Below are 13,943 nucleotides of genomic sequence, written 5' to 3' on the forward strand. Positions count from 1 at the left end.
GGAGTTGAGACAGCTTTAGCATCTCGAAGGTTGTTGATAAGTAGCAGATAGATGAGGGCTCAGTGCTGTTCGGCCCCCGAAGCTGGGGGCACCGACGATCACCACGTCCGATCTTATACTCGTAGAAATTACCTGCACGCCCACGAGATGTCACCAAGCAAAAGTAACGATTCTCCAAAATCAAATATCCCCAACAGAACAAGATGGCATCTGCTGGCGCAGGACTGTCAAAGCGTGGTGCGTCCAATGTTGACGCGATCATGCCTGGTATCCGCGCTGCCTTGCTAGAGCGCACTCGACCCACTGTACCTCGCATTGATCTATCGACCGCCGAGAACTGGTTGTTGCGAAATGAGATCATTGAGTTGACCAAGGATGCCATACGAGATGGGTTGAAACCTCACGTACACCTCCACTCCCCTGCCTGAATACTCGTTCGTGCTGATATGAGATGCACAGCACCTGTCATACCCGAATGAGTTCGCTGGAGATGCCGACCTGATTAAGGCTCTGGCAGCATTCTTTAATGAATACTTCCACCCCCACATCCCGGTGGAACCAGATCATATCGCAACAGCGCCTGGTGCGGCCACCTGCTTGAATACTTTCCTGTACAATCTTTGTGAACCGGGCGAAGGCATTCTCGTCCCGGCGCCCTTCTGGAGTATGTATCACATATGGCGAGTGAAGGCCATGCCCGGACTGACGTCTCTTTTGTAGATGGCTTTGACTGGCTCTTCACAGCCCGATCATCAGCCGTGCCGGTAATGGTTCATGTCGAAAGAAGTGCAGATACCCTGACGGCGCAGTTGATCCCAGCGCTGGAAAAGGCTTATGAAGAGGCTGTAGTTCCGATTCGGGGTCTTCTTCTCACAAATCCTCAGAATCCGTACGGACAATGCTATCCCCGGTCCATCATGGAGGATTGTATCCGCTTCTGTCACTCTAAAGGCATCCATTACATCTCCGATGAGGTGTACGCACTGTCCAGTTTCGAGAATCCCGAGCTACCAGATGCACCGCCATTCGTCTCTGCGCTACAAATTGATGTCAAGGGAATTGGTTGTGATCTTTCTCGGGTGCACACATTCTGGAGCACCAGCAAGGACTTTGGCTCCAGTGGCTTCCGCGTGGTAATTTCTCCTGGAGTAAAATATCTGTTCTATTCTTGCTAATAGCCTGAATACAGGGATGTAGCATCACACAGGCTAACGAGGCGATGCATGTCGCACTTGCTCTCGCATCCAACACTGAGTCGTCTAGTCTCAGTGCGGTGGCATCGACAGCCCTCCTCACATCTCCTCGACTCCCAGATCTTCTCCGATTGAATGAAAAGAGGCTACAGCAAGCATATTGCCTCATGACAAACTTTCTGAAAAGGCATCAAATTCAATATATTCCCGCAAATTCCGCCCCCTTCCTCTTTGCCCGTGTGGCTCCGCAGGCTCAGACCTGGGAGGATGAGAAAGCGGTGATCGCCCAACTGAAGGAAGCCGGCGTTAATGTGAGTGGAGGCAAGGCGTATCACGTAAATGAAGATCAGAAAGGTTGGGCAAGGTTGACATTTGCGCTGGAGCCATCCCGCGCGGAGGAAGCAATCAAGCGAATGGAAACAGTTCTAGGAAAGCAGTAAATTCAGTGGCTATGGGAAAGAGGCTCTCTCGGTCGCCGAGTGGTCTTCGGTCTTTACAAATAGTTAGGGTATATCAATGGAGTTCTTTGTTATTTCACCCTCTCGATTCATCTTCTGCTCGATCAAATGAGTATCAATCTGGTTGTGCAACCAGTATGTCGAGCAACGCAGACACATCGTCCCTCAGTAACTGGGATTTATATCCCACCAATGGCTCCATTACTCCCCATCTTCTGCTTGTCGGTGCCCAAATCCTACTCCTCAGTGGCCCACAGTTTCATGGCCGACGAGCTCTTGCTGTGACGACGATTCTAAGTCTAGCAGCCATTGCGCAATACAATCGATTCACCAATAACCCCGGCGTTGCCAATTTGTTCGCGCTAGCCTGGCCGCATTGGCTCTCTGCCATAGAGAAGATTGTCTTCGCCTCCCCCGGGGGACCTGAGGCAGACTTATGGAGAGTGGATCGTGTCCCTCACGAGGCCATGCCCTGGCCCGTGTTCGGATGGCGAAAGATCAAATGGGCCGTAACTATCTTGTTGAATCTGCGAGGTATCCGCTGGAGCTTCCAAGTCAAGAACGTTCCGAGGATGCCAGATCGCATGACGCGCGCTCGATTCCTGCGGTGGCGACTGGGTGAATTGATTTGGGTCTTGCTGATGGCGGATCTGGTCTCCCAAATGACCCTTCGTTTCTTCTTCACGGATGCTGCAGGAGCCGTGGGAAATATTGACTCCAAGTACATCACTATCCGCGATGCTCGTTGGGGATGGAGCTTTCTCAAAGCGTTGACATTTGGGCTGGGTCCATATTTCTTTATCAACATGCAGTACCTAGTGGTGTCTATCCTGGCAGTGGCCGCGGGAATTAGCCGGCCTGAGGTAGGCTTCTGATCCATCACGAAAGAGCATTAGACAGCGATACTAACGTCTTGCTAGGACTGGCCACCTTTGTTCGGCAAGTTGAAGGCGGCTACAACCGTGCGAAACTTCTGGGGGACCTTCTGGCACCAAATGCTACGCAAGGTATGTCATGTCCCGGTAATTATTCCCTCGTCCAGAGCTCACCGATGCCATTGAATAGTCCCTGAGCACCATCACCGGCGCCTTTGTCGACGCCGTCGGAATCCGCCGTGGGACCAACGCATCGTCCTACACCCAACTCTGGCTCGCCTTTACCATCTCCGGTATGATGCACGCTCTCTCGCAGCTTCTAATGCCTCGTCCGGGCAATGTCACTGCTAGTGAAATCGCTGTCGGTATCTTCCTGTTTTTCCCGTGGCAGGCGTTTGTGATCACGATGGAGGACGTCGTCGTCTGGCTCTGGAAGCAATGGTATGGCTCCTATCAGCCCCGATGGGCGCCACTCGTCGGGTATCTATGGGTTATGGGCACCTTTTGGATTGCGCTGCCGTGGCCTGGTGATTCCTTGTGCCATTTGAAGATGGGGGAGGTGCCTCCTCTACCATTTACTGTAGTTGCGCCTCTTGTGCAAATGATCCCGATCCCGTAAGTCATGGTCTGCAGATTGCCTCATCCAAGTGTTTGAGTCGACGCAGTCGATGTACAATAAAATAAATATGATGTCTTGGTCTATGAGTTTCAGATTACGTTTCTAGTGGGCAACATTAGATCAGACCGTCGCTTTCAATCACAATTCAACCAGTTTCATTCAATATTTCCTCTTTTAGAATCTTATCTCTAGTCTTCTTTAGACACGTTTCGGCTACGAATCAAGATTTCGGTGTCCGGGGCGGCCACCAACTGCGCCTCAATGGCGAAGTCCTCAGGACGATCATGGACAGGGCGCGGTTGGGCCCACTGGAAGTCATAATCCATAATCAGCTTCGCCAGCACTAGTTTGATCTTGCGAATGGCGTAGAATCTGCCCGGACAAGCATGGTTGCCGTAGCCGAATCTGTATCACATTAGTTACTTAAAACAACGAGATCATGAATAGGGACACTTACTGAAGGAATTTCTGGTCGATTGTCGACGCGAGCCATCGGTGGTTCTCGCCTTGCTTCTGACGATATCTGGCAAACCGGAACCCATCGAATTGGTGGGCATTCTCGTAGTTGTCGGGGTCATAGTGAATCGCCAACGCCGGTGCGATGATGTTAGTTCCTTTAGGCAGGGTTAGACCGTCGTGGAATCGGAAATGGTCGTCCATGACTGTCCGAGCCACAGTCACTAGTAAAGTCTTATCAGTCTATGGTGTGTCTTATTAGATGTTGGAACAAACATGGTACTCACAGGAACCTGCCGGATGAAGTCGCATAGTTTCCCGGATGAAGCTGTCGAGTAAAGCCATCTGTGACAGAGCTTTGTCGGTCCAGCCACCGTGTCTCGCGACCACAGTGGAGATCTCCTCGCGAAGAGGCTCCAAGTACTCTGGATACGCAAGCACATTGAGCACACATTGGGTGACGCCAACACCGGACGCACTGCTCGCAGCAAAAGTCAGATGCAGCATATGGTAGACTTGATGCAAGGGCTCATCGTCTCCGGGAAAGGACGGAGCAGTATCGATGGTCCACTGCAGCGCATCGGGATACTTGGTGGCTACATCAACTCCAGTTTCTTTCTCCTGTCGTCGTGCAAGAACGTGGGGCAGGAGAACATTTGCGGCGGCATTGCGGTCCCTCAGGTGAAGTCCAATGGTCAACCAAGCGACCAATTTGCGTAGCGGTCCCAAGCGAACGAAGTTCCAAAAGATGCCGCTGATAAATAGCGATCGTGAGAATTTAGTAGTAATCGCAAGGTATTCTTCGTTCCGACAGAGTTCTTTTCCCACCAGGATGCGGTTAGTCGTCCGGTGCACGATGGCAGCGATGAGGTCGGAGATATTGAACTTCTTCCAGTCTATAGCCGTTGGTCAATTAGTACTTGATTCAAATATTAGTATTCGAAGTCGGATATGTGTACATACCAAGTAAAGAACCTATTTCCTTCTCAATGGCATATTCTGCCTCGTCGCAGAGCAACGGTGTCAGTTGGGCTAATGTGGATCAGTATACCTTTCTCACGATCGCAAGCTACAGCCACACACTTAGTCTAGGATTCAAATGCTTGACAACCACGTCAATTTCCGTTGTACTGGCGTAGAGGTGGCCGACCGAAGCCTCCATGTTCAGACCCTATTCGTCACTTCATTAGCCGGACATTGTCACCTTCACTGAATGTTTGGGTTCATACATCGCTCAGAGCTTGAAAGAAGCTCAAGCTTCGCGGGCTCGCACGCTTGATATCATCAAAATACTTGGACGGCAGAACCACGTAGTCGTGACCGAAGACTTTCGTAAGGAAAGGCTTGCCCAATGCTTTGTTGAACTGCCCACTGTCAGCTTCTGAGTCCAACACAACACAACACACCACGAAATCACTCACCTGCTCGTAGCCTGCTTTAGCATATCGAGGGAGATCAAATCGTGTCGGTTTCTGCCAAGTGATCCAGGTCCATAGGCGCGACTTTCCCATCCGTGGAAATCCCTGGGCACTGCGTCCGGATAAAAGAGCGACCGCCACACAGAGGCCCACCGTGACGGCGGCCCATGCAGAACTGAGGAGAGACATTATTGGTTTGGGGGCAGTGAAATACAAATTGTAAAAGATAAAGTGGTGGGTGCAGACGTTATATAGATTCATGTGTGGATTAGGGCTACTGTGGGCTGAGAATCGGCGACTCGTCGGGCTCGGAGCCCGAGATACATACAAGATCGAAGATACAATTAAACATTTTCCTCTTCTTGCCATATACAACATCACTACTGAGATACCACCGAATTCAGTGGCTTCGACCATTTCTCTGCATTCACTTGCATCTGCACACCCCCGGCTGCAAATGCGCCCATTACCACCGCCTGCGTGCCAATCTTGAATTGTGACCCGGCGTCTCCCGCAACGAAAACGCCGGGAACAGTGGTCTCGTTGAAGGGGAATTGTGTCTTAATATGGCCTTCTGGAGTCATTTCCACGCCCAACTGCTCCGCGAATGGCCCACGAATGTTGGTTCGCGGCCGATGCACGATGAAGCCAACAATTTCGGACTGACCGTCCTGGAAGTGAACCTCCATCTGCGCCCGTTTGGGGTGCTGCACGAACTTTGCAATTGGTCGCGACTCGGCCCGGAAGCCGCAGGGCCCCAGCTGTAGCTCGACTTCTTGAGCCAGCCCCTTATTTCCATGGGTGTAGATGACGACATTATCCGTTAGGTTCCGCGCTTGGAAGGCCAGATGCCGTGCTGCGAAGAAGCTGGCATCACCGTCAATAGCCAGAACGCCTCCAGATGCGCATCCACGCTCCTCGTAGCCCCTATGGACGAGACAATGGAAGCTAGATGAGTGTCAGTAGTTTAGAAGAGTAACTCGACCTGTGTCTCCATGAGATACGTACATTCCCTGGGTCCAGCATTCCGCAAATCCGTCAATCGTGGGAAGAGCATCCTCCACTCCCATAGCCAAGATCACTTTCCGTCCCAACCACTGTCGTTGTTTGGTATCCCAGACACAGAAATATCCTTTGTGGGGTCCATCTGTGAGCTGGGCCACCTTCTCTAGTTTGACATTGGCAAATTCGACTGTGCTGTACTTGCTCAGAATGTTGAGTTTGGCGGCTTCACGGAAGCGCTTCGGATCCTGGCTATCCCAGGTGGGAACGGTGGCGAGATGAGGCGCCTGGTCATTACGATGGATACCTTCATCGAAGACGACTGCTGTGTGGAGCGTACGCACCAGACTGAGGGCGGACGATAAGCCCGCAATGCCGCCGCCGATGATCAAGCAGTCGTGGAGAGGGATGGAGGATTCAGAAGCCATTATGACAAAGCGTTGACGTAGCCCTTACTAGCAGGTGTGTTCAAATGATGGCAAGATGAGTGATCCGATGCACGGATGAACATCCCATCGGACATGATATACATAGGCCACCATAAGCACTTCCGGTCACCGATCGGCTTCCCAACTGGTAGACGCAGCCGGGGGTTGCGAAACAGAAGTACATAACATGTCGTGAGTCAGAGAGGACAGCCATATCTTCACTAAACTTGTTTAGCACAGACACCTCTTCGCACAATCTAATCGTCGACTGATTCCAATATGACCTCTCTCGCTCACTATCCCGCTCAAATGAGCTTTATCGCTTCCCGTCATGCATCGGATGAGCCCCCTTTCTATCGATCAGCCGCTGATGAGGGCTTCGAGGTATGCAACTTCACACAGCAACCACACAGTGTCACCGTCCACGATGCTCGTCCGCTCCGCGATTCCTTCCAGCTCGACACGCATGGTTTTGCTTTCGCCGTGGATTCCGACGGCAACCGCCCCGAGATTCTGGAGACCATCCACGCTGGAGACAAGGAGGCAGTCCGCGAGGTCTACTATCCCCTCGTGGAGCAGATTATCAAGCGGCAAACGGGCGCGTCACGCGTGGTCGTCTTCGATCACACGGTACGACGTCGCGAGGTCTCCCTGGCTGGGAAGAACCCTAATGGCCGCGAGCAGCCCGCAAGCACGGTAAGCGTTCTTGGCCGTGAGAAACTAGCCCGCAGCTAATAAGTGCCAGGTTCACTGCGACCAGTAGGTGCCATACGCCGTTCCAATCTGTACTCCATTGACCCTTTTTCTGCAGGTCTCCCCTTGGTGCCCGGCGCCGCGTCTATCAGCATCTTCCCGAAGAAGCCGATCGGCTTCTCAAGGGTCGCGCGCAAATTGTCAAGTATGTAATCGTTTCCCTGTAGAGGACTCCAATCTCATCGCAGTGACTGCAGTGTCTGGCGTCCTCTCCGCGGCCCCGTCCAAGACTGGCCCTTGGCTGTCATGGACTGCAGTACATTAGCCAGAGCGCATATCCATCCGACCAAGCTCTACCGCAACCGATTTGAGCTCCGTGGTGAGACCGTCAGCATCAGTCACGACGAGAACCAACGCTGGTACTATCTCGATGGACAACAAACCGATGAATGCACGTTGATCAAGATCTGGGACAGCAAGGAAGGCATTTCGGGACATAGTATGTTCTTCATTTTTGACTTGATAGTGGAACGTCGGCTCACAGTGTTTTACAGTGTGTGCCCATTGTGCTTTCCAGCATCCCAATACCCCGGAAGATGCTCCGCTGCGTGAAAGTGTTGAAGTGCGGTGCTTGGTCTTCTATGAGGACCATGCGTAGGAAGATTTATAGTATATTTTCGGTTATGATTTCAATGGCAACTGGTTTTCTTCTTAAATTTGGAACAAACTTCGTCGTAGGGGTTGAGTTGGGAATGAGTCTGGACCAAGCCGTGTCACGTTGCCCTTCCCGTACTTCAAACCAACATCATGCCTTGAACTCTCTATAAATTCGTCAATTGGGGTAAATGATTTACAAACTCTCCACTCATCTCTAAGCCACTGACCCCTACATGTTTTCTTGATGGGATTACCACGATACAGCTACAGAAGCGGTTCCGACACAGGATCACTGGATAAGTATATTATTATAACAAAGGATTCGCTCATGAACTACTTCCACCAGGGATATCACACTTAATTCGCTTTCTCATCAAACGCCAGCTGCGAGACCACACCCACCGCTGCCAGCGATCCATTACTCATGGACATACTGGCCGCCTTGATGGCCATGCCGCAGTCGCCCGTGGCGAAGCAGCCCGGTGTGGTCGTCTCACTGAAGGGAGGGCTCGCCACGAGCTCCGTGCCCTGCGCCGAGAGCTCCAAGTTCAGGTTATGCTCGAAGTCCAAGCGCGGCGTCGTCTTCATGGCATGAACCAAGAACCCCTCCTCCTTCGTGGTGCCATCCTCCAGCTCCACCCGGACGGGAATACCGTCGGTCTTGTGGAGCTGCTTGATGACCCGGTTGTCCAAGGTCAACCATTGGTCCTTCTCGATCGAAGGGCGGAGCTGCGCTGCGAGCTCCTCATTGCCATTGGTATAGATGGTGACGGTCTTGGCAAGGTTGTGGGCGAGTCGAGAGAGATGTTCGGCGGGTTTGGGGTTGGCAACCGGGCCAATGGCCAGGACGCCGACGGAGGGGGCATCGCGCTCTTCGAATCCGTGGCAGAAGAGGCAGTGGTAGCTATACCAGCAGGTGAGAATGGAAGCTGCGCGTATCAGGTCATCATGACTTACATGGACTTGGGCCAGCAGTCGGCATATCCGGGCAGCTCTGGGATCTCATCCTTCACTCCGGTGGCCAGGATCAACTTCCGCCCCTTCCAGACCTTGCCGACAGCATCGGTGGCCTCAAACTCACCGGAGTCGAGCTTCCAGATCTTGTGCAAGGCCACGTCAGCCAGCGTCACGGTGTTGTAACGGCCCTCGGTCAGCTCTTTGCGCGCGGCGAGCCGGTAGTCATGGGGATTGGCATGATCCCAGGTGGACACATTGTGCATATGCTCGGTCGGGTTGCGGTAACTCTTGGAGTCAAAAACAACCGCCGTGCGGATCGCGCGACAGAGACCGAGGGCAGCAGCCAGGCCAGCAGGACCCCCGCCGACAATTAAACAATCAAAGAGCGGAGCAGCCATGGTATGAGAAGAGAAGGGGATAGCACTGAGATTGATGGAATAAAATGAATCGCGGGGCCAGCTCTGGGGGCAGAACGCCCTTTAAATCTCTCCCTCCCACCTTCGTTTCAATTCAACCTGTGCCCGGTCACCGACATCCCTAAGATTGAGGCCGGAGACTTTTGGGGCGAAATGTCGCCGAGGCCATTCAGGCATCCCTTGTGGATCTTCGTCTTTTAGCTCGGGGAGTCTTCCCACGGATGTCGATCCCGCTGTCCTTAGTGCTTACTTTGTGCCATGGTGAGAGTGGAGTTGACCCACTGACTAGATGGAGAAACAAAGAAAGAATTAAAAATAGCGAAATACAAGTGGAAAGGACGGGCTGGTGCCTGAGGATCGGAGGCATAAAAGAACCTTTGACCGCCTGCCACAAGAGGCAATCTGTTGATTCTTCAGGTTCCATCGCTCAAAACGCGTCACGAATATCTCTCAGAACTTGAAATCACTCCATTGACGTTCTATATTATTGGTAACCCGGATTATACGTGTCAGATAAGCCAAAGAAAAATCCATTGTAGTTTACAAGGAGTTTTGATTGTAGATAGTTATATGTTGGCTGATGATACTACGGAGAGCATTGATTCTGCGGTGAGATTATATATCTCTGTGCCCAACGTGTTAAGCAGAACGTGGACTCCTGTCGGCCAGCAACCGACCTTCATATTCAGATTACGGGTTCGTAAACTATCATATATAGTGCCAAAGGGACAATATCCTGAATAGTTCTATCATGTCGTCCTCGAAGAAGACCAAAGCCCTCGTTCTCGATTGGACTCATAGGTTCCATTTTCAGTTGATCTGTTTGGGTTGAACCTGTAACAAAAGAGCACTAAGCTAGGTTGGGAATGTTTGACTGATTGACAAACAAGAAATCCAGTACACACACAACAGAAACAACTAAAGATACAACAAACCACGAGGACACAAAAGTCAAGACTCGAGGTTCAGTCCTGTTCCTCCACAGCATTTCCCCATTTCCCCCGTTCTAACCGTGCTGCCACAGCCGCCGCCAGGCCCTGGCCCATGGCTAATGCTTTGAACAACGTACGTTGTCCGAGGGACGCGCAATCGCCCCCCGCGTACACTCCATCCAGACTGGTCATGTAAGGGACACGCGCCGAGATGCGAATAGCCCCCGATTCAGTTAATTCTAGATTCAATTGACGGGCAAATGGCCCTTGCAGTTGAGATGCGGGACGATGAAAGACATGGGACTCAACGATTGAGGTGCCATCCACAAGGTGAACGACGACCTGAGATGGGGAATCGGCCCCAGGTTCTAAGGATTGAATGGTGGTCGTCTCAATGGTGATTCCGGCGTTTGGGGAAATCCGTGTCTCGAGGGCTCGGGCGAGATCTTCATCACCATGGGTGTAGACACGGACTGACGCCGCGAACTGTCGTGCCTGCCACACCGTATGCAGCGCCATGGTCAACTCGGCCAGATCGCCAACGGCTAAAACGGCGAGGCAACTGAAGGTGAGAGAGCCCGGCTCATCTTCAGCGGGGTGTGTCAAGCTGGTCCATCTGTCAGTGGTATGAGAACATCCCAGCCGCAGAGGAAGACTTACATGCGCTGTTGTTCCCAACAGGTGTCGTACCCGTTAATATCAGGCAGAATCTCCTCTGCGCCGTCGGCTAGAACTAGGACATTTGCCATCCAGACATGACCAGTATCATCCGCCGCTTCGAATAACCCGTTCGGCAGTCGCCGCACCTGAGTAATCCGCTGGCTGCGCACGCTGACCTCGGGGCTTTCCTTACCGATCTCTTGTCGAAAGGGGTGGAAGACATCAGGAGTTTTACGACGGGAATGGAGAAGAAGGTCCAGCGCCGCCCGTGTGGTACCCGCGTTCATGTCTGGATCGCGGAGACGGTCATCGGATGCATTGAACAGAATCACACGGTGGTGCGCTTGTCCTAACTCCCATGCCGCATTTGATCCAGCAGGACCACCGCCGATGATCAGCACGTCCGCCACCGACGGAGAAGAATCGCACATGGCAGAAAAAGAAGATGGAGAATGGGCTTGCAGAATATTTCGTCGAGCCAGGGAAAGCCTGTCGGTCCCAGTTGGATATATGGCTGTTGCTGTCTGTCTGGCGTAGTGTCCGGCGTCGGTCGCCGATTAAGGACCGAATGGCCGCTATCGAGCGTCATAAATCATGGCGCGAAGGGTTATAATATGGACAAAGCCTTCCCCTATCAACTGTCCGTTAACTTTTCATAACAACCATAGCTTTTCTTCTACGGGAATGACTACGACCATGGACTCCCCCTTGACCGATGCCGAACGAACCGCGCTCCAAACCAGCCTGGAGGCTTTAAACAGACAGGTGGATGAGACACTTAAAATCCTCCAGAGCAATAGCCAAAAGGCGCTGCTTCAGACGCTCCATACTGATCAGGAACTGCCAGATCCTGCCCTGGAAGCCCTGGCCGGCAAGACCATCAACCTTCTCCATGAAACCCAACAGCTGCTCGAACCGGGCCATCTGGTCCTTGCAGATCATTTCTTAGGTCGGGCAATACCCTGTATCGGCGTTCAGAGGAGCCACTAACAGGGACCAAACAGGTTACGTGAGCACCAAATGTCTCTGTGCAGCCGTGGAGCTGAAGCTGGTCGACATCCTCGCCGGCGCCGACAAGGCGGGTATGACCGTGGACGAACTAGCCGATGTCAGTGGAGCACACCCAGATCGGCTGCAACAGGTGTTACGAGTTTTACGCAACGATAACATCTTTGGTTACGATGCGGTCTCCCACCGGTACCGCAACAACCGGGTGTCGACACTGCTGCACTCGGAGCATTGGACACAGTGGCACAACTGGGTGGACCTGTATGGAAATGAGTTTTACGATATTGCCCGGGGGATCCCTCGTTCCATCCGGCGCGAGGAGGCGCGGTGGGCTGCCCAAATAAATTTTGACACTCGTGACGATATGTTCACCTATTTTCAGGCGCAGGGTTGGCTGCCGCGTCTGCACCGCACCCTCGGTGGAGGTGCTATTGCCCAAGCACCTGGCATCGTTGCCGACTATCCCTGGCACGAGATTGGCTCCCGGACCGTCCTCGATGTCGGCGGCGGTGGTGGCGGATTTCTCGCGTCCCTGCTACGAGAGTATCCCCAGATGCGAGGGGGGATCCTGGACCTTCCGCGGACCATTGAACACGCGTGTACCCTTTTCCACGAGCCCCAAGGACCGTACTATGATCTACGTGAGCGAGTCCCTCGCGAAAACCTCATTGCGGGGGATTTCCTGAAATCAGTCCCGGCGTTTGAGATCTATACGATCAAGTGGGTTCTGCATGACTGGAAGGACCCGGATGTTCTCACGATTCTGCGCTGTATCCGCGCCGCCTTGATTCCCGGACCCGACAGTCGATTGGTGATTCTCGAATCGAATCTCTCGGATGGTCAGATGGGACGTCTGTCGCGTTACGGCGATATCAATATGATGATGACCGCGAACGGTCAGGAACGATCCGAGGAGCAATGGAGGGCGTTGGCTGCGGCATCTGGCTGGGCAGTTTCCCGGATCTATCCTATGCGACGCGCATGGGTTTGTGCCATTGACCTCCGGCCATCCGCCTCAGAGTCCGGGGACCGAAAGCATACTTGAATTTCTTAGCCCACATATTAGATATAAACTCAACGCGCAGTACCCTTTCTACTCGTCTTAACCTTCCTGCTCTACTTACCCTTATTTGTAATTTTTATCTCACCCAGACGGCTAAACGCGTAACCTCATTTGGTAAAGAACAATGTCTAGCAACGCCATCTTGTCAGATCCCAATGGGGCCGTCGTTATGGGGGATATGGAATACGATGGCCGAGTGATTCTCTACATAATCAAAGGTAAGGTCATCGTCTCTGTCCACCACGCTTCCTAGTAACCGGACGGCAGCGGATGAAACCTCCTACATCAACTACATCAAGCCCTTGATCCTGGCCGAAGAGATACAATTTCCGCATGTCCTCTCGGTGATTGACACCCGTGATGAATGGTTCTATAGCATTCATCCCGAGCGGATGGTGCCATCCCTGAAAGACCAAGACCCGGTGACCGGGGAGAAGGTGATCGTCTTTGAGAGCACGGCCTGTCTGCAGTACTTGGTCGATCGCTTCGACACCGAGGGCACCTGGAGTGGCCGAACTGTGGCCGAGAAGGGGGCCATTCTATCGTGGACGGCATACCAAACTGCCGCCCTTGGGTAAGGACATTCTCCCTGGGAATAGGGAACGCGATTTGTTCTAATCATTCCATGTCACAGACCAACAGCCAAGTATTGGTTGTATTTCAAGAGAGGTTATCCCACGCGGGCCAACCCCGTTCAACTCCCTCGGACAATTGAAAAGTAGGTTATCTCTCACTGTCAATGATCGTTGTGGGTACGATTCTGACGGCTGGTGATAGGCTACATGCAAATACACTCAGACAGTGGGATATCCTGGAGAAGAGGCTGAAGGAGCCTGGACAACAGTACATTGCGCTGAAGGATCGGCCCACATTGGCGGATCTCTCCTACTTTCCCTTTGCCATGCCTTGGATGTTCACCTTCCTCGGCGTGGATATTAAGGATTGGCCCCATATTAAGCGCTGGAGCGAGAGAATGCTTAGTCGGCCTGCGGTGGCAAGGGTTCTACAGCGCGCTCCGACCCTCGGACATTGAATAGTATTTTACAATGTTAAATCGATTGTATGTTGTTTGTCTATTGCACTATGTTCAAGTGTGGTCCTAGCAACC

The 13,943-nt window shown here is 52.5% G+C and overlaps 7 protein-coding genes across 7 annotated transcripts; 4 read left to right on the forward strand and 3 right to left on the reverse strand.

Annotated features, from left to right (window-relative positions):
- Positions 1-203: 203 nt before the first annotated feature.
- Positions 204-3,145, forward strand: gliI (aminotransferase gliI; the record flags this gene model as incomplete). Its single annotated transcript, XM_032075247.1, has 7 exons — positions 204-404; positions 460-664; positions 721-1,133; positions 1,190-1,629; positions 1,821-2,514; positions 2,572-2,658; positions 2,717-3,145. 7 exons carry the CDS (start codon positions 204-206, stop codon positions 3,143-3,145), a joined length of 2,469 nt encoding a protein of 822 aa, XP_031930074.1.
- Positions 3,146-3,598: 453 nt separating this feature from the next.
- On the reverse strand, positions 3,599-6,488 carry BDV27DRAFT_170259 (cytochrome P450; the record flags this gene model as incomplete). Its single annotated transcript, XM_032075248.1, has 7 exons — positions 6,028-6,488; positions 5,412-5,967; positions 4,831-4,965; positions 4,685-4,772; positions 4,565-4,633; positions 3,889-4,497; positions 3,599-3,825 (listed from the first exon to the last, which is right to left on the reverse strand). Exons 1-7 carry the CDS (start codon positions 6,447-6,449, stop codon positions 3,599-3,601), a joined length of 2,106 nt encoding a protein of 701 aa, XP_031930075.1. The 5' UTR covers positions 6,450-6,488.
- Positions 6,489-6,728: 240 nt separating this feature from the next.
- BDV27DRAFT_155375 (uncharacterized protein) lies at positions 6,729-7,800 on the forward strand (the record flags this gene model as incomplete). The annotated part of the gene is made up of 5 exons (XM_032072123.1): positions 6,729-7,145; positions 7,195-7,208; positions 7,261-7,347; positions 7,400-7,641; positions 7,697-7,800. The coding sequence occupies 5 exons, from the start codon at positions 6,729-6,731 to the stop codon at positions 7,798-7,800; spliced, it is 864 nt and encodes a 287-aa protein (XP_031930076.1).
- Positions 7,801-8,075: 275 nt separating this feature from the next.
- On the reverse strand, positions 8,076-9,448 carry BDV27DRAFT_82223 (uncharacterized protein). Its single transcript, XM_032077697.1, has 2 exons — positions 8,757-9,448; positions 8,076-8,703 (listed from the first exon to the last, which is right to left on the reverse strand). Exons 1-2 carry the CDS (start codon positions 9,152-9,154, stop codon positions 8,157-8,159), a joined length of 945 nt encoding a protein of 314 aa, XP_031930077.1. The 5' UTR covers positions 9,155-9,448; the 3' UTR covers positions 8,076-8,156.
- Positions 9,449-10,137: 689 nt separating this feature from the next.
- On the reverse strand, positions 10,138-11,575 carry BDV27DRAFT_170265 (uncharacterized protein; the record flags this gene model as incomplete). Its single annotated transcript, XM_032075249.1, has 2 exons — positions 10,765-11,575; positions 10,138-10,711 (listed from the first exon to the last, which is right to left on the reverse strand). Exons 1-2 carry the CDS (start codon positions 11,193-11,195, stop codon positions 10,138-10,140), a joined length of 1,005 nt encoding a protein of 334 aa, XP_031930078.1. The 5' UTR covers positions 11,196-11,575.
- Positions 11,461-12,817, forward strand: gliM (O-methyltransferase gliM; the record flags this gene model as incomplete). Its single annotated transcript, XM_032072124.1, has 2 exons — positions 11,461-11,713; positions 11,769-12,817. 2 exons carry the CDS (start codon positions 11,461-11,463, stop codon positions 12,815-12,817), a joined length of 1,302 nt encoding a protein of 433 aa, XP_031930079.1.
- Positions 12,818-12,959: 142 nt separating this feature from the next.
- On the forward strand, positions 12,960-13,868 carry gliG (glutathione S-transferase gliG; the record flags this gene model as incomplete). Its single annotated transcript, XM_032072125.1, has 4 exons — positions 12,960-13,053; positions 13,103-13,409; positions 13,470-13,553; positions 13,613-13,868. 4 exons carry the CDS (start codon positions 12,960-12,962, stop codon positions 13,866-13,868), a joined length of 741 nt encoding a protein of 246 aa, XP_031930080.1.
- Positions 13,869-13,943: the final 75 nt, after the last annotated feature.

Source organism: Aspergillus caelatus, assembly GCF_009193585.1.
Source record: "Aspergillus caelatus strain CBS 763.97 unplaced genomic scaffold BDV27scaffold_42, whole genome shotgun sequence".
Taxonomy (NCBI): domain Eukaryota; kingdom Fungi; phylum Ascomycota; class Eurotiomycetes; order Eurotiales; family Aspergillaceae; genus Aspergillus; species Aspergillus caelatus.